Genomic DNA, 25,017 nt, shown 5'->3' on the forward strand with positions numbered 1-25,017 from the left:
TTTCAAAGAACAAATGACAACAATAGTCTATATATCAAAGAAGGACTAGACAAAAGATTGTATTGGCAGAAATATTTGTTGATGATACTTTATTCACAAGAAATGATGACTTATGCAAGGCATTTTCAGAAGAAATGAGTAAAGAATTTGAAATGTCAATGTTTGGAGAGATAAAATTCTTTGTTGGATTGTAGATCCAATAGAAGAAAGATGGTATCTACATTACTCAATTTAAATATATCAAGGAGATACTAAAGAAATTTGGAATGGAAGATTTAAGACTTGTTGAACCCCTATGTCTACTGGACATAAACTTTCCAAAAATGATGATTCCAAAGAGGTAGATCAGACCACATACAGATCAATGATTGAAATATTGTATTATGTAGTGCATACAAAGCTTGATATTGCATTTGTAGTCAGTATGGTGGCAAGATTCTTGGCAAATCCCAAAGAAAATCACATGATGGAAGTCAAAAGAATCATGAGATATCTAAAAGGTACTGAAGAATATGGTTCATGGTACAAAATAGAAGGTGATTTGGATTTAAAAGTATTCATAGATGTTGATTGGGTAGGAAGTATTGATGAAGAAAAAGCACCAGTGGTGGAGCATTCTTTGTTGGTAAAAGACTAGTGTCTTGGACAAGTAAGAAACATAATTGTATCTCTCAGTCCACAGTAGAGGCAAAATATGTGGTAGCAACAGCCAATTGTTCTAATATTATTTGGTTCAGACAACTATTAGCAGATATAAAGATAGAGATCAAGGATCTAGTAATTATGTACTGTGATAACACCAGTGCAATGAATCTATCAAAGAATCCAGTGATGCATACCAAAACAAAAACACATTGCTATAAAATATTATTTCTTAAGAGAATTGGTACAAGACAAAGAAGTAAGGTTGGAATATGTGAATACAAAAGAACAAATTGTAGACATATTCACCAAGCCATTACCTAAGGATGCATTTCTATATCTAGGAGGTAAGCTAGGGGTCATTCCCCTATCTGAAGCTCACTAAATGAAGTTTAGTGATGCATCAACTAGCACATGTTGAAGATTATTCAATTGGTGCAATATTGACAAGGGCATATTGCAAATGAATCAGTAGTTGAGGTACATTGATATTCACTGAACATTGTCTTTGGCATGAGATGTCAAAGAGGGAGAAGTTTGCTATCATATCTCATAGAAATTTTGTAAATAGAAAGAGAAAGAGATGTCCAAAAGGGAGAATGAACTTGGTCTGATATCAAAGGCAAAGTTTGCTATCAGAAAAAGTTGTAGTACATAGAAGTTTTTTGACAAAGGGAGAAACCAAAGGTAGAAAGAATTCACACTAATAGAGGGAGTTCTCATGGATGAGAATCAGAACGAAACTAAAGATAATTCCTTACTTTACTCTTGCTCTAAAAAAATCATTGTATTATGACATGTTGTGTTGCCATCAATGCCAAAGAGGGAGATTTTTGAGATAATTGATTAATTGTGTATTGTCTCTGATGTTACACAAAATGTCATATCATCACTAGCCAGTATATGCCGAGCTCACTCAGGGATTGAAGATAGTTTTATGTGTTTGCTAAGCATTCTAGAGTTGCCTAGTTTAGAAGTCAATATCTATTGAGTTCCTCGGACGTCAAAGAAAAGGCTTGCAAAAGTTGAGTGTTAACCAAGCTCACTCGATTAATGAAGGAAATGTTGGATGGAACTAGTGTTAACCAAGCTTACTTAGTTACCAAAGGAACTTTGCAAGTATGCAGTGTTGACCAAGTTCACTTGGTTAACACAAAAAAATCATTTCTAAGTTAGTGTCTACTAAGCAGGGTTGACTAACAAAGTATTTTCTTGTTTTGGCATATTAAGTTCAATTGAATTGTCTATTGGTTCTAGCCGAATGAGGAGATGAATATTAATTATTTTAAGTTATATTCTAGTCAACTTGACAATATGAAAGATATAAATTTAAGGTCAAGTTGAGATTTAGAAAGTACGAATGCATGGAAGATAATTGAAGATTTAATGATGTTAAAAAGAAGCGAATCAGAAGGATAAGCTAAATATCCTTGTGAAGCTGAAAAGATATATTCGATCAAGAAGGATCAAGTATACAAGCCAGAATTGAGATCTATAATTAGCAATTCAGTTGCATCTGAAATTGGGTCATCCCATTGTTACTCTCTAACCATTGTAGCAGTGATTTAAATATATTAATAGAGTTGGCTTAACAACTATTTGTAAATCCTCTAACAAGGTGGCATTTCTATTGAATTGTCCAAAGACCTCTAACAAGGCCACTCCTAATAGGGTGATTAAATCCTCTAACAACGTCACACCTAATAATGTGTTTTGTAACCTTTGATAGGGTTGGCTCCTGACAGGGTTGGCTCCTAACAGGGCTCACTTTAGAAGAGTGAAAATCAGTAACTAGTTGCAATTGGTGGTTTTTCCCAAATTGGGTTTCCACGTTAAAATCTTGGTGTCAAATGTGTTCATACTATTTCTCTTATGTGTTTTCATCTAAGTTAAAGTAATAGTAATTGCATATAACATCTTAAAGATTTTGATGTTAAGTATTTACCGAGCATTTTCAATGTTTATTGAGTTACAACATTTTTCTGTGTCTTTACCAAGCATCAACAAAGTTCAATTTTTAGAATTTAATTTGTACTGACATCTAAGGGATCTAGGATTTATTTTAGTGGTAACTGATTCACCCCTCCCCTCTTAGTAACTCTTATATTTCCAATAGTTAAAAGTGACGAAACCCAGATGGTCACTCTGGCTACAAAACCACTGATTGCTAGTGGAGATTTAAAGCAGGAGGATGAGAGAATGGATCAAGTAATTTCTATTATAGCTAGCATGCAATTAAGTGAGGAGGTGCTTAAAGATGAGAATTCCTACATAGTGCCTACCCCTGCTGGTAAGCTTTGTTTCTTTGCTTTAGCCATTTTAGAGTATACTTTGTAAATATACAGTTCCTTAATGGGCACAGCTAGTTTGTTGAATTGTATGATGGGAATGTAGAAAATAGGGTTTGTAAAATGTTATGAGCATGTTCCATTTTCTAGAATAATATGTTACAATCCTATGGGGCTCTTTTAATAATTTTTAGTTAAATAGTTTGAAATTAAAACAACCGTTAATAAAATTAGGAATAGAATTAGATCTCTCATTATAGATTTATTATAGAATGAGTTGAATACCTAATAAATATAAAAAATACCTAACACAATAGGGAAGGGTATAGGCACATAAAGGTAATGACAGAGCAAGACCTTTAAGGGCACAAGCACGAAAAGACCTTTAAGGGAACGTGCATAGAAAGCAAGGCTCCACTCTTTACAACTCTCCACTCTTCATAGCTCACAACTCTTTGCAATTGATCAAATACATAATGATTTCTGTCATGTTTCTTTTTTTGTTTATAATCACGTGGGCATCACAATTGCAATGCCAACATCAATATTATGATGACGTCAAGGACAATTGCAAAATAAAACCATGAAAATCCACACAAATTACCCTACTGTCACAATTTGACCCCAAATGTTGTAGTGTGTCCAAACAATATGTGAGAAGTCCTATATATTAGTCCAAGTGAGTTTTTCATTGGAGAGTGATAGATCCATCACACCATTATCTTGAATGAACATTGCAAAATTAGGTATGGCCTTAAGAGGAGAGAGTATGTTGCCTGATTTTTCATTCAGAGAGGTGATTGCATTGAAATTTCCACCTAGGATGAATTGTTGCAGTGACACATTTTGAATGAGGTGTGACAAATTAATCCACAACTAAGACTTTGTAGCTATTGAGATTGTAACGTACACATTTATGATCATGAATTGGATGTCAAAGTGTGACAGTTTAGACATCAACCAATCTGGATTAGAGTCAATTAGTGTTGGGATATGAAGCCCGACAATCATATAACTATTCATTCTCCCTCAACTCTTCATGTTTGAAGAAATTTATATATAATGAATATGTACAACCTCTATAATATATCAATTTATTAATACAAGTAATTCTTTATTGGAATGTGGACATAGGCTGCCAAACCATGAAAAATCTTGTGTTTTGTGTTTTATCTTCTTCGTTTACATGTGGTCTATTTTTGTGCTCATTTTATAATTTACAATTGGCATCAGAGCCAAGGTAAGGCTAGAGCAGAGATGGAAGATGGTGAAGTTGATTTTATCATCAACAAATTTCTTGGAAATTTGGGCTTGGTAGAGGATGAGGTTGTGCATGCTAGGAGCTGGAGAATCCGCCATGTGCACTAGTGGGATGGCTAGGAAGATAAGTTGGAAGATGAAGCAGAAGAAGATTTTAAGGCTCTTAAATTTGAGCGTACTGCAATTCCTGAGCACACAGATAATGGTGATGCGCAAAATAAGAAAGTTATCATGGAAGAATTGCAGAAGCCAACAAGAGAAGATAAGATTGGCGAGTCTATAAAATGCATGGTGTTGGTATATTATAAAATGGCTTCTCTTATCTCTAGCTCAAATCTCAAAGACAAATAATTTTGTATCGAAAGTTTATAGGATGTTGCAACTAAAATAGTTTGAAGAGCATGGGAAGTTTCCAGTAGAAGAAAAATGAGAAAACAAGAAGTTCGCCATGAAATATGGTGAAAGGGCAGATGTGTAATTTTCTACAGAAGAAGATGAAGGGACAATTGTTGAAGGGGCAGAGGAAGGAGATAATTCACTAAAGGGGGAGAGTAGAAATATGCAATGTGTTGGAGATTTAATCTCATAATAGAGTATGGTTCACACGAAAGATAGTTAATGACAATGATTTACCCAACAGACTCCCTGCCACACAATTATAAATTGTGATAAACAAAGTCATTCAACCTTGGCACAAATTGGTACCCAAGGTTGTGGATGATTGGCCTGACACTCCCATATTGGTGGGTAACAAAGATTGTCCTCTCAATGCACAACAAAACCATTCTTTGTACTTTGTTATTTGCAAAGATAATATTATTAGTTTTAAAGGTGAAGCATGGGACGATGGAGAGTCATCTAACGACAGAGACGTGGAACAACACATTGATCATAATCTAATTTGGTCTGAGATGACATGCACTTTCCTAGTGTTTCCTATCAGTGGGGGATTTAATGTGCCCAGGGGTTTGGAGAATAGGCATGAACATGTAATCGCTTTAGTGCATGGGCAGATTGTCAACTAAATGAAGGACCGAAAGGATTTATTTGATGGAAATCAAGAGGAGGAGACTATTGATGTTTCGAGAAAGAGGAATTTAGTGGATCATATATTTATGAGGTTGTTGAACAAGTGTCAAAACTCAGGTAGCAATTTTGAGACCACTATTTCTGGTATCAATCCACAATTCTCCCCAATATGTAATCCACAATTTCACTCGGTATTTATCCATCAACAACAACACAAGACGATTAAGATTCTTGCTGGCAAACAATCAGACAACTTACAAAATATGTGTATTGTGGACAAATCGGTTCAAGGGGACACTTTTGGTGGTCACTGTCCACATAAGAATCCTCGGCCTAGTGATATTTCCAAACAACCTACATACCTCTTTGACATAAGCCATGGTAAACCTCTGTCACAACCCTTCAAAAATGGTGAAGGGGGAACCTTTGATAGTTTGATGGCAATTGTTATTGGTAACTGCTCACATTATGATGCCCAACGTGGGCTTTGCTGCATACAAATTCAGGTCTCTCAAAAAATTTGCAAAATAAAAGATTTGTCGACTCCTTGCAACATCTCATTTCCCACTAAAAAACATGATACGTGGAGGCTTGTTGTAGTAGCTTTGGCTGTCTTAATAACGTTGACAAGCACGATGGTGAGAGGAAATCCTTTAGTTTTTATCACTGTCCCTATAAGGAATATTTTGAAGTATTAGAAAATTTGAGCATTGGAGACTATAGCAAGGTGTTGGACTACACACTTAAGAACATCCATGCGAGAATGTATGAGCAACAAATTTTCATACAATTGGATGACATTAAGCATGCATTCAAGGAAATTGGTGTAGGGAAGGTGTTTTGGGAGAGTGAATTGGAAGTGAAGAATTTTAAGAGTTTTTTTTGCAGACAGAGGAAATAATTTTGAATCTATGGAGAGTGTTAATTTTGATCTTAGATTTTTGGGGAAGCTTGCACCTGCAAAACTTGGAGAAGTTTTTTTTTTTTTTGACTCCAATTTGACTTGGAGAAGGCTCATTTGTAGTGTGTTGGAACAATGTCTGACAACCTTTAAGTCTTCTCAAGGTCTTGTTGCTCTCTAAGATTTAAAATGGGAACCATGGAATGCCATGAAACATGGTTGTACTGGTTGGATTTCATGGAGGAGACTGTTGGGATATGAAGCCCAACAGTCATATAAGTTATTCATTATCCCTCAACTATTTGTGTTTGAAGAACTTTCTATATAATGGCTATGTGTAGCTTATGTAATATATTGATTTATTAATACAAGTAATTTCTTATTAGAGTGTGGACGTAGGTAAATTTTGCCAAACCACGATAAATCTTGTGTTCTTGTGTTTTATCTTCTTCGTTTACATTTGTTCCATTTCTGTGCTCATTTTATAATTTACAATCAGATCTATCTAAACAGTTGTGGGATTCCATAGGGTAATCAATCCTCATGAAGCTCCCTGAGATGCCACATTATAAGATTTCCACTTTTTCCTTTTGGGCAGGTTTTTAAGAAACATATGGTATGATAGTTTAGTCTCTTGGAGGATGATATTTGCATTACTCGAATCGAGTTGTTTCTTGATCCAAGTCTCAAGGGCATTGATGTAAGAATGCATCTTACATTCCATGATAGGATCCTCATGGCACCCGAGGAGCATGTGTAGCACTCCTTGTTCTTTTATTAATCGAGAGATCTGAGTCTAGATTAGCTTGACTTGACTGTCAATCACAATGTCTAATTTTAATTCGGATGTTTTGCATTTATTTTTCTTTCCATCCAATGTGCTCACAAGAGGAACCTGTTTGTCATCGAGTGTGAAGAGAAATTTCTTATTACGACCTCTTTTCTTGGGCAAAGTAGAGGTCAAAAAGGGCATTTATTGTAGGGATATAACCGAATCAAAGTCGAAGCTCATCGGGGAAGAAGGTGGGAGGCATTTGAAACCTCTTGCCATGACATTGGGGAGAAAGTGGGGGGAATTGACATAGAAGCTACATCAAGGACAAAGTCATCAATTTGATGGTTTAAAGGAGAGGGAGAGGAAGCGGGAGGGGAGGGAGGTTAGAGGAGGAGAGAGTGAAATAGAGGAGAGATGGAGGGAGATGGAATAAACCTATGAAAGGGAGTGTTGGAGACAAATGAGAGAAAAGAGGAGAGACAAGCAATAAAAAGACTAGTTAGGTCTGGGAATGCAGATGGTGGGAAATGGGAGAAATGAGTTGACGAAACATGAACACTTTCGAGGCATGGGGTCATGGATTAAACTAGAAGGTGGGGAAACTAGAGGACAATAGTGCAAAGTTTTGAGGGAAAGGTGATAGGACTGGCATACATTCTATTGGAGTTTATTGAAACATCTTGTTTCCAGATCCCAAATTTAGAGGTGAGATTGATGTGTAGAGGGATTGGCTTGGAGGTGTCAAAGAGAACACAAATACAACATGGGGAAGTCGTAGTATGGTAGGATTGAAGGTCTATTTTTAAGAAAATCCCAACCCTGTTACCCATAATTTCAAGAATCTCTTGTTCTTGGTACTCTAGGGGTAGACTTGGCATTTGGACCCACAATGGGGCAAAACGGGTATCAAACTTGTCCGCTGAGAAGTTTGGACACTATGCTTGCATGATTAGATCATGACCATCATGAATCCATGATTTGTCCCTGAAAGTGGCATTTCTATCTTGTTAAGAATAAAAAAGAACTAAAAAATTCCCCTATTCTTTTCTATATAAAAGATCTTGGATACACTTGTCCATTCTAAAAAGAAAAGTTCAAGTAAGTTTCATTAAAGGTTGAGTCCCAAAACTTACATAAGATAGCTCATTGCCTTAGATCTTGTGATGGCCGACCAAGTTGATCAAGGCCAAAACATAATGTTGCTTCTCCACCCTTGAGCAGCTAGTGTTCCAAGAATGAACCACTTATGGGGTTCCAATTCCTCTTCTGTGCAATTTCTGATTGTTGTAAAAGAAATTGCTTATGCATGCGTGGTGGATTGAAGGGAGCTCCTAGGTTATCACCAAGAGGCTCGCGGGCGAATGGCTTGGATGAAGTTTTATCTTGTCAAATGATTGACAACATGTGCCTTGAAGAGGTGCATGCTCTTGCAGGAAACTTGTATGATTTGAAGGCCCTTTCCTGAGGATTCTCGAGGCATTTGAGGGTGGAGGAGAACGATGATGCCTTCTTCCCTTCTGACTAATTGACATCCTGGCAAAAATGCACGTGAATGCTGGGTCTATACGGTTTGCATGTGAAGTTTGATAGAGTGGGTCTCTTGCCTTGCCTTTTGGACTATGGCTTGCTTAAATACTTATTATTTGTTAAACATTACAAAATTAGTGAATCACTACATAGATTTGTTTTAGTTTAAAAAATTTAAGTTCACTATCTTTTAAAATTTATAGAGTTCAGATGACAGCCATGATCCTCCTTGCTCTTGGAGCTGTATGAATTTTACAAAATGATCTTGTACAGCCAGACCCTTTTTATGTGAATATATTACTTTAATATTTTAATTATCAAAAATATTTACACACTTTACCATTAAGCCAAATGTCCTTTTACTGACAACCATTATTCACTTTATTATGTAGACCTAAAAAGAAAAACATGGATAATTCTCTACAGGCAGTAGAAGTTCACAAACTCAGTAGAGATCAATAGACAGGCGTGGTGTGGGGATGACCTTCAACGGTAGAGCCTTCTGCAGAGCCAGACCAAACTTTTCTGCCATGTCTACCATCTGGCCGTGGGTAAGAGACCAATCAAAAGACTGCAGAAGAGAAGCCAATATCAATTTTACCATCTTATTTCCCAGCGGAAGCCCAGGGCACATTCTTCTTCCTGCCCCAAATGGAAGCAGCTCAAAATGGTGCCCTTTATAATCAATATCAGAGTCTAAGAATCTGCTAGGGTTGAACTTCAAGGGGTCGCTCCACACATTTGGATCTCTTCCAATCGCCCACACATTAATGATTGTTTGTGCGTGCTTTGGAATGTGGAACCCTGCTATTTCACACGAGGTTTCTGCTCTGTTAGAGAGAAGAGGGGCAGTTGGGTGCAGGCGAAATACTTCCTTTATCACCGCTTGAAGGTATGTAAGGTTTTCCGTATCAGATTCTTCTACTCTTTTGTTGTAACCCACTACTCTGCTGATTTCTTCTTGGGCTTGCTTTAAGGCGTGTGGGTTTTTGAGAAGCTCTGACATTGCCCATTCAACGGTTGTGGAAATTTCATCTGGGCCAGCCTGAAACATGTCCTGCATATCCAACGACAAGGAGGATAAGGAATAAGGTCGAATTGAGAAAACTTAATGAAGTATTATAGCCCACCTTTTTACGATTAAAAATTTATGATGTGTCCTGTACAACCTGGTGTTTATATCACTGGTTACACATTTAAAAATTTGGCAATATTCATACTGTTATAATTCAAACAAGGAAACAACACAATTGCAATTTAAAAGCCCAGTAGAAATAGCTGAATTTGAAAAGTTCAAGGGGGCTACTGTCTGGCATAGGAAACAACACCACCATTTTAATAAATGGTTAAACGATGAGACAAGAGTAGAACAAGGAGGGGGTAGGTCTTGATCATCTGATGTAGTGGATCTGATGTCGGGAAACATTTTCTAAATTGTATAATTTAATTATGTAGACTGTTCAATTTGCAGGTGGCAATGGAAGTCCAACTGTGCCAAACAGGAATACTTGGAATGCAACTTTCACAATAACTAGAATCTGATTCTGGGTTTATGTATATATATATTTTGTCAGAAGTTGTACAATTCTCTTTCTCTCTCATATATATATATATATATATATATATATATATATAACTTGTATAGCTTGTATAACTCAAAAAATAAAATAGTTTAATTAATCTCACAGGTCCTAGTCTTTATGTATCAATAGGGGAAAGAGATGTAGATCCAGAACTGGAATGTCACAGCATCACAAACATTTTCTTGCATTTAATCTATAAATTAAAAATTAGAATACAGCTGTACCTTGATTTTGATTTACTATTAAGCATTTAGTAATTAATCAAAAATCAGAAAATATCATAACTGTTCTTTGATTTTTAATTTTATTATTACATATAAAAATCACTTATCACAGGCTTATTTGATTCCTGCTTACGTAGACAATTTTAAATCCCGAAGCTTATTGTTAAATGCTCTGCATCTTTTTATATCTAGATTGCGTGTCTCTCAAGTTCTTTGATTTATTAAAGAAAATTGGTGGGGAATGGAAGTGGATAAATCCTGGTTAAGCCACTTACTGAACCACTGCCCTCTATTAGTCTACTATTAGTCTACTGATATTGTTATGTTTTAAACTGGCAATTGGATCATAGCCTTTTATTATTGATAAGTCAGTTACTTGGTTGGCTGGTTAACCCTGCTGGATTAGTCTAGGTACGAACTGGTACCTGGTTCTGGTTCAGTTTGTCTGCTTGTCTGAGTAGGGTTTGAAAATTTTAAATTAAGTTCGAAGAAGTTGAAGATTAATCTATTAGTTAAACTTGAAATAATGATATTTGAACTGTCTGTGACGATTTAATTTTAATGTTTTGAATCTTTGATGTTGAACTTCAATTATATAATGGTATAATCATGATTCATAATGCTATGATTACAAGTTTCAAAGCTTATAGTTTTGTTGTTTAAATTATATGTTTTTATGATACTATATGACATTCTAATCTTAACTCATGCTTCTAAGCTATATAGAATTTTTACATGTTTTTGTACAAATAAACACAAACCCACCCAAATTTAATTTCAAAATTTTATGAACTGGTCTTTAGAACCTAAACTTACAACTGAACTCAAAAATAAAATGAATATCAATAAAAGAAAGTTTAATATGGATTTGTAAAATTTGAAATATTAATGAAATTGAAGACCAACGTTTCTCCTAAGTTGTTCCTGTGAAATGAAAATTCTTCCAATTTTTCTTAATCAATATTAAAAAAAGGCTTCTGAATAGAAAACTGCTTCATTTTCACTATATTCAAGCTAAAAAGGAGGTCAATATATAACAGTAAAACACGAAGGGAATTCCAAAAAGACTTATTCATCTCAGAACGCTCCTCAAGGTTTTGCAGACATAGCAGCAAAGCAAGAAAGTCCCAGTTGTCGGTCATGCACATTGACTTGACATCTAACAGTTGGATGCCTGAAAATAATATATACAACATCTTTGAATAGACTGAGAATTCTTATAAGAGTTAAGGCGCCAAAGCAGGATTAATATGGGTATCCAGATTCCAAACATCTTGATAAATACAATGATACATATGCTCTCTGATTTTGTTGGTGCATACTAGGCCCACTGAAAAGTATTTGGCATGGCTATTCCTAATGTCACAGTACACTATGTGCATTTAAAAAAAAGAGATTGTATTGATCCCACATTGAGAGAGTGGAAATTTAGTTTAAAATTAAATTATCAGTGCTAAATGACATCAGAGTAGATTAAAAAATGCAATTGGACTTACCAGGAATAGAGATTTAATGCCCATAATGGTGAATAGAGCCTTGTCATCACCATCATTACTTCTCATATCCAGCAAGATGTCTAGAAAATCATCCTGATCTCCAATGCTGCTTCTGCTTCTGCCTTTCAATCTGTCATCTATCAACTTGTCAAACAAGTCAAATATCTTAGTGAAACATTCTGTCATCTTGGCCTTTATGCCCTGGGGGTCTAGCCATTCCAAGAAAGGAAAAAAATCTGCAATGTTTGGTGTCCCTCCAATTTCCATTATTCTCCAAATAATATCCTTAAACTCTTCTGCCCCTCCTGATGCACAACACACTGATTCAAACATATTTCTACTAAAAATCATATTGCCAAATGCATTAACACAAGCAAGAAACACAATCTGCCCAATATTCACACTCTTCCCTCTCTCTTCAAAAATAAGGCCAACCATACGAAACACATGCTCTCTCCTCACAGATTTCATGGATTCCAGTCTTTTTGAGCTCATAAGCTCTGTATTAAAGACCTTTCTGAGCATATCCCAACGATGGCCATACTGGCACCATATCATGGAATGCTCATCATAAGAAAGGCATTTGACTGCTTGTATGACGGTTCTTCCTGCAAAAATTCTGTCATTATTCTTGAGAATTTCCTTCGCCATGGCAGGGGATGAAACTACAATGACTGTTTTCATTCCCAGATGAAGTGTCATGAAAGGACCATGTGTTTTAGCAAGACCCATCAAAGATTCATGAGGCTTTTTCCCAAGTTGAAGTAAATTTCCAACAAGGGGCCACCCTGGAGGCCCAGGAGGCAGCTTGAGGTCCTTCTTAGTCCTCCCATATCTCAGCAAAATAAGAAGAAGAGAAGGAAGAAGCAACAATGGCAATGCAACAATCCAATACTGTAACAGAATCAATGGGCTTAAGATTGACATCATGTTAGCAGAAAAGCTTTATTGAGATTTTATGAAGCTTATTAGAAAATAAATAGTTTGAGGCCAGTTGACATTTAAGAGAATCTTAACAACCTTTTGTCTTGCTCACTCACAAAGATTCCTACATCCCTCTACCAGATTCTAGAAATGCTAATCCAGCTCACAATGTGCGGATTGGTCCAATAAACCTTTCTTTGACCTGCTCAAGTTATTGAAAATCTGATTTATTTTTTATAATTTTAGGATGGCAATATTCTTGATGGAAATTGAATTTGGCCTCACGCATTCAAACGAATAATGTCTGTTACAACTGGAAGAAACACGACATTATGTATCTTAGACACCAATCCAAGTAATTAACATTTATTTAATTTTTCAAGAAACACATGACAGCATCATGTGTCATAGTTTGTGAAATAGTCAGCAATCCTCTCCACATCAAATTCAACGAGATTCTCATGGCCATTTTTCTAATCTTTGTACAATCGTTCCGTGGAGTTTCAGTTGAAGTAGTTGTAGACTAAGAAATATTCCACTTGCCTTCAAGATTATTTAGTCTTTCTTGTATTGCCACACATTATGCCAGATTGCAAATCTGCTTGAGCTTTTATATCATACGTTTCTCCACAATTTTAATAAATCTTGATTAAAGGATGCATAACTTGTGATTCAGTGAAGTCCTTCCCGTGAGGAATAAATTATTATAGAAAATCGAAAATTTGATCTGTGACTTCTGATAGCTTGAGCAGGTGGCAAAAGGGCGTTTGTGACTTATCCAGATTATGAGCTGGACAAGTGGAATTCTACATGTGCATTCGAGGGATGTAGGAATCTTTCCTAATTTTCCAAACGCAAAGGTGTTGAATTTTTCCCTGTAACAGGCCTCCCTCATTTTATTTATAGTCTAATAAGCCTCTAAAGCTTTTCTGCAGTCGTGATCTCAATCTCATCTTATGGCATTTGCATCATTTTATTGACCTTGTTACTTCTTTTTCTTGTTGTTTTGAACCTTGAATTTAATGTCGGGGCTAATAAGAACCGTAAGATGCGGGAAAATCTATTTCAGCTGGGAAATAGCCCCATAAATCTTTCATAACCTTGCCAAAATTTATGATTCTGTTTTGACGCTTGTTTGGGGATGGAAAAATAATAATTGCAATTGCCATTCTTGCCAATTTGTGCAGGAAGAGTTTTCATACGGGTGAACAACATGAATATTCATAAGCTTGCCAAAACGTCTGATTATGTTATGACCCTTGTTTGCAGATGAAAAAAAATCATTGTAATTCCCTTTCTTACTCTTTTGTGCAGGAAGAGTTTTGATACTGGCAACTATAGGCCTTTCTTATCACAAGCATTTTATGAGACGGTAATAAAGGAAAGCTCCAATACACCATTCAAAACATCTAGTATTTGATCCTGGTTGTTGAATTCATGTTCAATAGTGAGGCTGGATTCAATCCCAATGTACTTTTTTTTCTTTTCTTTCAAACTAAATGTTATTTTGCTGTAATTCCATCTATGTTTTTTTTCTTTTCTATCAAACTAAATGCTATTTGGCTGTATTTCCATCTATGTTTTTTTTCGTTTCTTTCAAACTAAATGTTATGTTATTTTGCTATTTTTCTATCTATTTGTTTTAAGACATTTGTGTTTATAAATTGCATAATTCCTATGTTATTGGGTCTGCCCCTTGAGGCCCCTAGATTTGGACTGGTTTGAATTTGTCCTTGGTTTAGCAATAGTTCGTCGGTGTATCTGGATAGGGTCCAACACATAACTTGTGGTTCGAACTAGCAATACCACAATTCAAACCCAAACAAATTTGCATGAACCATGAGTGAACCAAGGTGGGCTCATGTTGAATTTCAATGCCCAATCAAGTTTTCTTTTGCAAATTTAATAATTTTTTCACATCCACGATCCTAAAAGTGGGTTCTAAAGGACTTATGTGTTGCTCCCCACCTTCATTTTTTTATTGTCCTTGATGCCAAACACAATAACAATCAATAGTCAATGCTTTCCCTAGCATTGATATTGTGTCATTAGTATATAGTTTTAGTCTTCAATTATGTCTATATGGATATCAATTCAGATAAATATCAATGATGTTATTCATGTTCATTTCATGATTAGTTTATGAGGATTTGGATAGTGAGGTTGTTCATGTTAATATAGTATTATGAGCTTGAGTGATTGTTTCCAAATTGAAAAGATATTAGCCTTGATGTTTATAAGTGTAAAGTTAATGGTTAATGTTTGTGACCATGGCATCTATGAAAATGTGTTGCTAGGAACATGTAAACAACTCTCAATATCCTTATTAAATCTGAAACATGTAAACAATAGATGCAACAACCATAGAAAGATAACCATACACAATAACACCAAATTTGTTAATTAGAGAAACCCTTGATTAGAGGGTAAACCTCGGTGCGGATGGTACCCACAAGATGATGTACTAACATAAATATTCCTTGTTAGAGGATGGACCTTGTTAGGAGTCTATAACAACATTTAGTATATATTAGTCCCTATTAGGAGACTTTGAATCTCTATTAAGAGATTCCAACCCTGTTAGGAGTTGTGGAAGATAGTTGGACCCACTGCCCGAACAACTTCAAGGTTAAGACCAATGAACTCACTGCCCAAATGATCTCTGTATTATTCCTTGCAAAATAATAGAAATTGAATAGTACTTCCTTCCTTCGTCCTATCAATTAAACCTCTACTCCTTTTGATCTTGTAGCCAGATCACAAAACTCACATCCAATAATCTCTTGGATCACTTACTTGCATTCAGTAAACACTCTACTCCTTTTCGCACTTCATACATTGACCACAACACTTTACAAACAAGGAAAACATCTTTCCTTTATAGCATATCTTCAAAATAATTCCTTGAGTCAGCCTTGAGGCTTTCACAATTAGTTATAATAAGATAATTAATTAATTACAATTACAATAGCACTGTCAGCTTATAGTCTATACAAAACTTCACACATGCGATACTAGGGTTGCACATTCACTGACATCATCATCTGACTATCCTCTATCATTGTCTAATCGCACATCTCTTTATTACATCTCAAATGAAAGATATACAAACATTAGAAACTACTTTCAAAGTTCTCTGTCTCTAAACTGCTCTCTGTAAATTAGATACAACTTTCGTACATCTTTGAATTACATGTTGCTCATTGAACCACGTCATTAGGACACTATACTGAACATGTCCATGGCCGCGTATCATCAAAGAAACAAAACCTTGTCCATACAACTAAGATCTCTCTGTTACTCTGCCAATCTTCACAGACTTATTGCTATGTTGACATCAATGACAAACACAGTCATGAATGCAACATGTCAATACTCTTCAATGCTTAGGATACTCCCCCAATGTAATATCAATATTCATGCTAACAATAACTTCATACTCGATGATCATTTGAATGTGAGTGATTAATCACAACATCTCTAACACGTCTTCAACCTTTGTTCAAGTCCGGTCAACTAGATTCCATCTCTATTAGGAGACACAATCTTAGATTTCATCTCTGTTAAGAGATACAATCCCAACAACAATGCCCTCTTTTTCAAAAATGTTGTTTGAAAGTTGCCTTCACCAAAATCTATCATAACTCTGTCCAATCTTCATATTTTTGTAAGCGCTCTTAACTTCAACATGTAGACATTAGAACATAATCCCATGTGCATATAAGTTGATCTTCAATCCTCGAAACACATGAAGACAAGCTCTGTTTGATGCTCTGCTAGTCTTCACAAAATAACCAGTATGTTGACATCAATGACAAACTCTGTCATGAATGCAACATAGAACCTCTAAATCATGTCTCCAACACTACTAGGATACTCCTCCATAGGAATACCATCAACGTTCATGCTAACACTTACATCTCAAAGCTTTAATTTTGCTAACACAATGTAAGTGGTTTTATTATGAAACCCTAGCTCTTACAATCTAGGTTGTCACATTTTGAAAGACATAGGGATATGCATTTAAAGTGATTTTCATCTTGGCCACCATAGTTGGTAGTAGTTGGAAGGGAAGTCTGAAGCAATTAATAATGAGTTTTTAAATGATGCAAAGCACATAGGTTTTCAAGATCTTGTAGAGATATTCGCATAGTAGTTTGGTGTTTAATCAAGTGTTTTTTATTTCCCTTCTATAGTTTTGTTTTTGTTATGCTTGATTAGTAAAGTCTATCATAATTATGCACATATTCATAAGCATGGGATATAGTTATTTTGCTCATATTGTGCATGTATTTGAATTTTTGTTTCATACCCATGCATTACAAATTTATATCTAGTATTGTCTCGTGGGTTTTGGATAATTTTTTAAATTCTTTCGAAAAGCCTTAGAGTGGGTTTATATGGTAGTGTTTATTTCGTAATGTCATACATTTACACAACCCATTTCGGGTTTGTCACATTTATCATTTGTTATTCATCATGTATGATGGTTGCATTATATCAAGAGTTTGCAAGTCATCATTTTGCAGTCATATGGTAGCATTTGAAGCACACTTCTTTGATGCATTTGTTAGCATCAAATATATCACAGTCACAACTTTGCATGTGTATCATATTTTTATAAATCATATTCAATTGGTTATAAACCCTAAGTCAAGGGTTTGATGTGTCTAGTTTATATGTTGTGGCATCTTGTATTTGTTACGTGCATGATATGCTCACCAAAATAGAGCATATGATATGAACAATGAGTTGCATTACGTGATATCAGTTTTCAACATAGTCACATTTCATTTGACAAGAAACATGACAATGATACTGTTTTTCTATTATTATTATAAAAAGGCTCATTTATGATTTCAATTTATCATTGAAGCATTTGATTATTGTTTTAAGATATACTATTTGTTTAAAAGGAAAGTCATGAAACTATATTATGTTGATCATAATTCAAATAAATTATTGATGGCAACATCAAGTTTTGAAGATCACTAGTTTTGTTATGAAGGGGGAGTTTGTCCAGTTGAGCATTGACCACCTCAATGACAAATCAAAGTCATCCTTGGGTTTCTTGCAAACGGCTAAAGGTAGGCCTATTGACTCTTTTAGAATGGATACATGGGTGTTTAGTGAGATCAATAGTCTTAATGTGAAGTACAAGGCTCTTTTTGCTAAATTTGATATCACCAAGGATGTGGTTAAGAAAAAGATTGATGTGTGGGCTCTAGAAGATTACAAATGTCTGCAGGATGAGTTGGAGGAAGAGAATGTTGTCAAGAGGTCTTTGGAGAAAAGGGTTGATCATGCAACGCCCCACCAAGGAACCCAAGAGAAACTAACCTATAATGTCACTAAGTTCGCTAAACTATTTTTTTTTGAAAGATTAAAATAATTAAGAGATAACAAAGCAAAAACAATAATTCACATACACACATAAGAAATACAATAACAGTTATATCTCTCAAGGTTTCCTTAATGTTGGATCACATATATATGTTTCATTAAGTTTAAATTTCATAATTTAACAAAGTCCATGTCATAGAATAATTCATATGTACAAAATGACATGAAAGAATATAAAAGTACATAAGATGCCACATGGTATAACTAAAATGCATACTCATCCTTTGTACATGTAGTAGGGTATGAAATGCTAAAAGAATATACATCATAATAAGATACATCTCAGAGGATCTCAAATAATCAAAGTACAATATACTTGAATATGACCATAAAACATAATCACAAGAAGAATAGAACAACTACACAAGGTACATCTAGTATCAACATCCAACTGTCAGATCTCAATAGTATAATAAACACTACCACCCCACCTTGTCAAACCTAAATGGACCACTCCCACCGTGTTAAGGAGATAATCTCAATTCTCGAATGGATAAACAATCCAAAATTCATAAACTCTTTTAGAAAATTCTCCTCCTGCAATGAAAACTCTTGCTTCTCTTCTTGTGATTTTCCTTGTTCCTCCTACGACTTCTCCTATAGCGGCTTCTAGGTTGGCCGTACTGGCCCTTACGACGGCTCTGCTTGTCCAAGCTGCTCCAAACCATACTTCTAAGACCTCTGTTTGCCCTCTTGTTGTGGTTGCAGCAGCTAGGGTTGGTGGTCCTACACTCGGTGCTCAAGTTATTTCTCCTACTCGTTTTTTCCCCTTTCTTATGCAGATGTGGCCGCTTATGAGGTAGGTATTTTCTGCTCCTGTGTGGAAGGGGCTCTGTTTGGTTGCGCCTTCTGTCAATCGTTCGATTGAGCCTGTTGCATGAAGTAATCTGCTTGTGCTTCATTTTGAACAAGATATTGTGGATGAGATCAATTCATATGTGGTGGATTACTCCTCTACAGTTGTTATTTTTTGTTTTAGGGTTTTTTGGCCCTCTCTTTCAGATGTGCATGCTTGGATTTCCAAATATTGGGAATCAAGGAGTTTCTTTATTGTGAAATTTTCTAATGTTGTTGACATAAATGCCATCTTGTGTCGTGGTTTCTCTTGGGAGGATGGCCAAATCGTGGTATGCGACATTTAATCTGACTACTAAAACCTTTAATAAGATTCCTCTTTTGGTGAGGTTGTCAAATCTTCCCCTTCATTTTTGGTAGGATTCAGTCCTAAAGACTATTGGGGATGCCCTTGGGGATTTCGTATTGGTTGATTTGGTTTCTTCCAATGTCTATAGGACAATGTATCGAGATGGATACCTCCAAGGGGCCCCCAACAATGCTGAAGTTGGCTTCTTCAAATGGTTCTTGGATTCAGATTCTTGACTATGAGGGTATTCCTTTCAGATGTAGGAAATGCCATAAAATCGGCCATCTCACTACGCGATGCTCCTTTGACAAGGTTAGATCAAAGAAATCACTTCTTGGTGGGTGGGGGTTTCGAATGATCACTATACGGTTCAGAAAGTATCCATGGAGATGGATGGTTCAGATAGCTCTTCTCATACTGATCTCACTTTTGTTGAGGATTCTGTTACTATTTCCGATTATTCAAATGCTATCCCTACGACAGATTTGAATTAGAATGTTGTCTCTGACTCGTCGTCTGTTGATGTCTCTGTTGATACATCTGTTTTCCCTTTGACGACTTTGGGTCATAATGTTGATGTTGTTCCTTTTTCTACTGTTGACTTTGTCCAAAACACTGTTCCTACTATGGGGGTTTTGGGGGTTAGTGGGGATTGGCAGAAGGCTACTGGGAAGGTGGAGAATGGTTGGACATCAGTTAAAGTAAAAAAACACAAATCCTCCAAACCTTCATTTGATATGTCTTTATGTTCTCAAAATACTAGACCAAAATGTAAATCTTGATGGTTTGTGGCTTCTTGGGCTATTTGCCCTCTTGTTGGGAACTTTGGTGTATCTCTCTTTTTTGTCGGGTGGTTTTCCACAGTTGTTTTAAGATCCTCATTGATATATCTTTCTTGTCCTTTGTAAAAGGTTTCGGGTCCTTTCAAAACTTGTTTTTACTTAATCAAAACAATCCAAAAGTCATAACAAGGATCTAGGTCAAGGAATCATTATAACAATCTATCTCAAAGGTACCAAGTACACAAGTAATGTATAATCCCTGAGTCAAACAAACACACATAGGAAATCAAACATGCATGTAAGTGAGTGTCATCACATGAGTAAACTCTAAGGTTACCCTAGTACTCTCTCAGGACCTTGGGCCCCTAGCAACTCTATGTGGCATCAGTATCCTTTCTTACAGGCAAGACATACTAACAAGGCAAGGTCGCAACCAAGCATCCTCTCTACTCCCATCCTAGTTTGTACTAATGCTCGAGGCATGGATGAGGTAATACACTTATTTTTGTTAATTCATTTTAATCCTATTAATGAAATGTTATCTTTTATTAATACAACTTATAATGGGTTATCCAAGCAACCTCTTTAGGGCTCCAACCTCCATTGCAAGCCACTTTCCAACATACATATAGATAACCTACCCTAAGCTCATAAAAGTACATACCATAAGATCACACTAATCATATCAGTCTTATTTGAGCAATTGGAAAGCACCAATAGATAATCGATCAAAGCTCATAGGTTATGTTGGGACTCAAAATTGAAGCCTTGATTTTGAGTACCATTCTAAATTTTGAGTCAATTTGAGCCCCTATACGAGTTTTTCATGCATGTGTACCCGATTGTCATTTTGAGGCCTATGAAGTGTTTCATGTTTCTAACACTTTACATTCAGTATATGCATGCATACCATAATGATAAATTGGCATTTTGAATCATTTCATGAAGTGTCATTTTGAGCATTGTTCAAATTTGCATTTTTGCCAAAGTTTCAAACAGTGACAGGAAGCCTAGTTTGTAATTGAATATCTTGCACCTGGTTAAGTTTCATGACTCGCTGCTTTGAGGGTGTTTTGTATGCATATTAGAGAACCTATGCTTTAGTTTTCAAGTCGTCTTGATATGTTTTGAATCCGCTCAAAGTTGGTTGTTTATTGTTGTCATGTTGATGCTTTCTCAGAATTATGGGAAGCCATGTTTGACTAGTTATAATTTTGACCTAGTTGACCAAAATGAGAAATTTCTTTTTGCATTGTATTCTAGGGGTCAGACACATAATATGTCTAGATCCGAGCCTATGGTGAATCCATTTGATTAGTTTTCAAATGCGATTTCAAATGTAATTTATAAAGTTTCAATAGTTTATAAAAGTGTAGATTGATTAGTAGCTCTATTCGGGATGTCATAACTATGAATCTATGATAGATGAGACCATATGGATTGCACCATTGTGCTCTACTCTAAAAATTCTCTAGGTGTGCCAATTTTCAAGTTTTGGCCAATCCATCTGCACACTTTCTCAAGTTCATTCCGTTTGTGAAAAATGTTATCCTTCCAGTGTTCCCAATTCTGCAATTCTGAGTACCCCACTTTGACCACTTGCCAAATTTGTCTAGTTATTTGTTATGAACCCAAATCACAAATTTATACTCTCCTTGTGACACTAAACTAATGCCCTAGTTTTCGTGTCTCCAAGTGTCCGTTTGACCTATTTTCGAAGCCAAAAATGAACTCATTTTGTCATTTTCTAACATGTTTGTTTGTAGGTAGTTTCAAGTGAGCAACTTTGACATTCAATATCTTTTGACCCAGATGTCGTCATGACACAAAATTTGACAAGGTACAAGAATGTGGAACAGAGAATCAATATGCTTGTTTTCAGGGTCAGATTTTTTGATTTAGTCAATTTTTAAAGCTAACTCATAGGCCTTCCTATCAGAGAATCATAGTTTGCAAAAACAAGGTAATCTGAGTCTTAAATGATCAATCTGTGGTCGAGTTTGATTTTAAACAGTGCCAGGTGATCAATTGATCATATCAGAGGGTCAAGTGTTTCAGTTCGAAGTTTTTTTAGGCCGGACCCACTTTAGGGTCCGACTAACTTCACCAGACTGATAAGATATTGGAGATTGAAGTTGTTTTAAAAGTTGTTATAATGATTATAATCGTTAAATGTTTGGTACATGAAAATCATCATTCAATTTCAAATGATGTCTCCTCATACAGAGAGAATAATAAAGGAGAGAATCGAGCATTAGTGCTCGTACTCATTAAAGTTCCATCTCATCAAATGGCCATTTCTTTGAGACATATGTTTAAAACCTCTCTTATTAGATATTGTTTCATGGCTTTTCTTTTAATGGGATGGAACCCGAATGTGTGTATCATTGCCATAATGGTTTGTTTTCCAAGTGGGATTTGACCGAATAAATGATGTGGTTCTATATATGTGGAAAGGCATTTTGAATGTGAGTTAGAGTTGTCGGGAAAGAGATTTGACTTTTACCAAGAAGAGAACTATGATTTTAGCCCATGAAGTATAAATGTTGATTATACTGGTGTGTCTTTCATTACTCTTAGGGGTGTCCCAGTGAATGTACTTCCCATATGAAGAGACATTCTCTATGCAAGAGTTGTGATAGTAAGGTTAAAAACCTTCCAGTATTAAATCTTCTACCCAATCCAACTCACAACAAATGGGAGGAATATCAAACAGTATGTTTTGAAATCTTCTTTTTAGTCAGGGATGCAATCAAATTAGATATAAGAGATGTTTAGGAACGTGGAGATAGACGAGGAGTGGCCTTATCTGAACAGTCAAAGCTTAAAGAGGAAATCAGAAAAATACAACACGCATGAGATTATCGTTGTAGAGCTATGGAGAGCCACGACAACATAAAGAGAAAGATTAAGACTTCATTTTCTCCAGTGGAGGAGAAAAACAAGGAAATTGAGGCTGGAGATATAAAAGCTAAACTTGGAAGTGTATTATTGGGTGATAGTTGGATTTCCCCTGTGGATTATGTGCTTTCATGGGGACCATCACTTAAAGGTGTGTCACGACTGGAGCTGGCTGATGCCAAAAATGTCAACATCATTGTTTTGAAAATAAAGGAACAAGTTCGTACTAGAGAATATCTTCCACAAACCGGTTATGGCAGTTATGGGAAGGGACGTATTGAATGGTTTTAAGCTTCATTATCAAATCCTCCAGCTTGGATTATGACCCGAACTAGTATGAGATCCCAATATCCTATAGTTGCTAAGACAAACCTACTCATATTGCTTACATAATGGAATAAGTTTCTATTAGTAAGAATGCTATACTCCTTCCTAAATACTCTCTCTATCGATTGATAATGATTGGAGGGTTACAATAAGTGGAACTGAGAGAAATAGTTATCCCATTTCACGAGCAATAGAAATATCTATGTATCACTGTTGGAAATGGATGGATCGGGAGGATGCATGGATAGAACGGTAATAATATCCCAGCTTCCATTAAGTTTTAATTTAGCATCCGATTTCCTTTTGAAATTAGCACCTACTGAAAACACTTCTTGTTCATGCAAAACGAGAACTTCTCCAGTAGGGTAAGGGCAAATGAAATCATGATGCTATTGACCTGCCACGTTGTGAGGAGTGTTAAAGAAGAATTCAAATCGCTCAGGAAGGTGAGGCTTGCAAGGGAGTTCTTGCACGCGTGGGTGAAGGAGTTGGCACTTCAAATTGCTAATGCACTTGTTTTTAAGGGAGGCATCTTATACTAAATGACTATTTGGAACTGCTGGAACGTGCAGAACCTATTTACAGAGTAGTGCTTGCATTTGTTAAATAAAATGTGTAGGCAGGATGCCCAATCATGAATGAAGGGTAAATAGAAAGTCGTTGTTGTGGAATGTGTTTCAAAGGCATAGTTCGAGCCTAAGTGGATAAATCCTCTACCAATTAGTCACGGGATGACCAAACTCATAGAGCTCAATGTAGATTCGAAAGAACTGCAATTGAATATAAAAATGGGGAAGTTGTTCAAATCTGAAGAGTCAAATAATGCGTGAGAGGTAGAGGGTTAGTATGGTTTTAGTTTTGAGTTGAATCTGTGGAGATGACCGAAAAAAAAAAAGGTTCCAAACAAATGCATTAATAGCAAAGAAGGCACCGTGTTTGATTAGATTGCAAAGTCAGAGGTAAGTCATTGAATTTTATCCCACATGTTTTGTGGGAGGGAGAGAAGTCGTGTTTTTATATATGGACAGCAATAAGGTACACTTCGCACGTGGGGCCCATGATATGGAGGTGTCGGGAAAACTGATAGACCAACCAACATAGTTGAAGATCGTAAGTTCAGGAGGCCAAAATCCCAATGTTTCAAACTTACGCTTGAGAAGATGTGGGTCCCGCTTGGTGATTCGAGGTAAGACGAGAAATTTTAAAAAATTAAAATTAAATATTTCCAAAATTAAATTTGAAATAAATTTGATTATACTTCATAGTTAAAACTATATAATTTTTCAAATTTATGAACTTTTAAAAGCTCTGTTCATGGCCAAGGGCTTGAATTTTGAAACGAGTACGAGTGGCTCCATTTTTATCCGAAATGTGAAGTGTAATATATCGTTGGAAATGAGAGAAAATGAATTTTCCAAATCTGCAATCAGAATATGTGCAAGTCTTCAGTGGTAAAAGATATAGGCAAATTTGTAAAATCAGGGGTATTCTCAACAAACGGGTGTTTTCATGATGAAGCTTTAGATTCACTTGGAAAGCAAATAGAGAAGTTTGTTAGCTCCATATTTGGGAAAAATATCCATAGAGATGTTATTTTGCCTTTGCGCACATTGGGCAAATGTTTTGGCTCTTATTTTTTGTAGTTAGTTCTTTTTCCATCATTTGGGCAGTTTCAAACATTTTTCAAACAAAATGATGGAGATCTGATTTTCAGTTGAAGGAAGAGAGAAGAGAGAGGCTTTGCAACCGCATGAGATGAAGATTCAAGTGGACACGTATCACTTCCAAATCAAATCTGGATTCATCTTCTT

General features: G+C 35.8%; 1 protein-coding gene across 1 annotated transcript; it reads right to left on the minus strand.

Annotated features, from left to right (window-relative positions):
* Positions 1-8,779: 8,779 nt before the first annotated feature.
* LOC149541142 (cytochrome P450 76T24-like) lies at positions 8,780-12,953 on the minus strand. Its single transcript, XM_089802130.1, has 2 exons — positions 11,726-12,953; positions 8,780-9,479 (listed from the first exon to the last, which is right to left on the minus strand). Exons 1-2 carry the CDS (start codon positions 12,653-12,655, stop codon positions 8,868-8,870), a joined length of 1,542 nt encoding a protein of 513 aa, XP_089658256.1. The 5' UTR covers positions 12,656-12,953; the 3' UTR covers positions 8,780-8,867.
* Between the last annotated feature and the right edge of the window lie 12,064 nt (positions 12,954-25,017).

This window comes from Cupressus sempervirens, chromosome 9, assembly GCF_028749045.1.
Source record: "Cupressus sempervirens isolate cs-2001-9-10 chromosome 9, ASM2874904v1, whole genome shotgun sequence".
In the NCBI taxonomy this organism is placed as follows: Eukaryota; Viridiplantae; Streptophyta; class Pinopsida; order Cupressales; family Cupressaceae; genus Cupressus; species Cupressus sempervirens.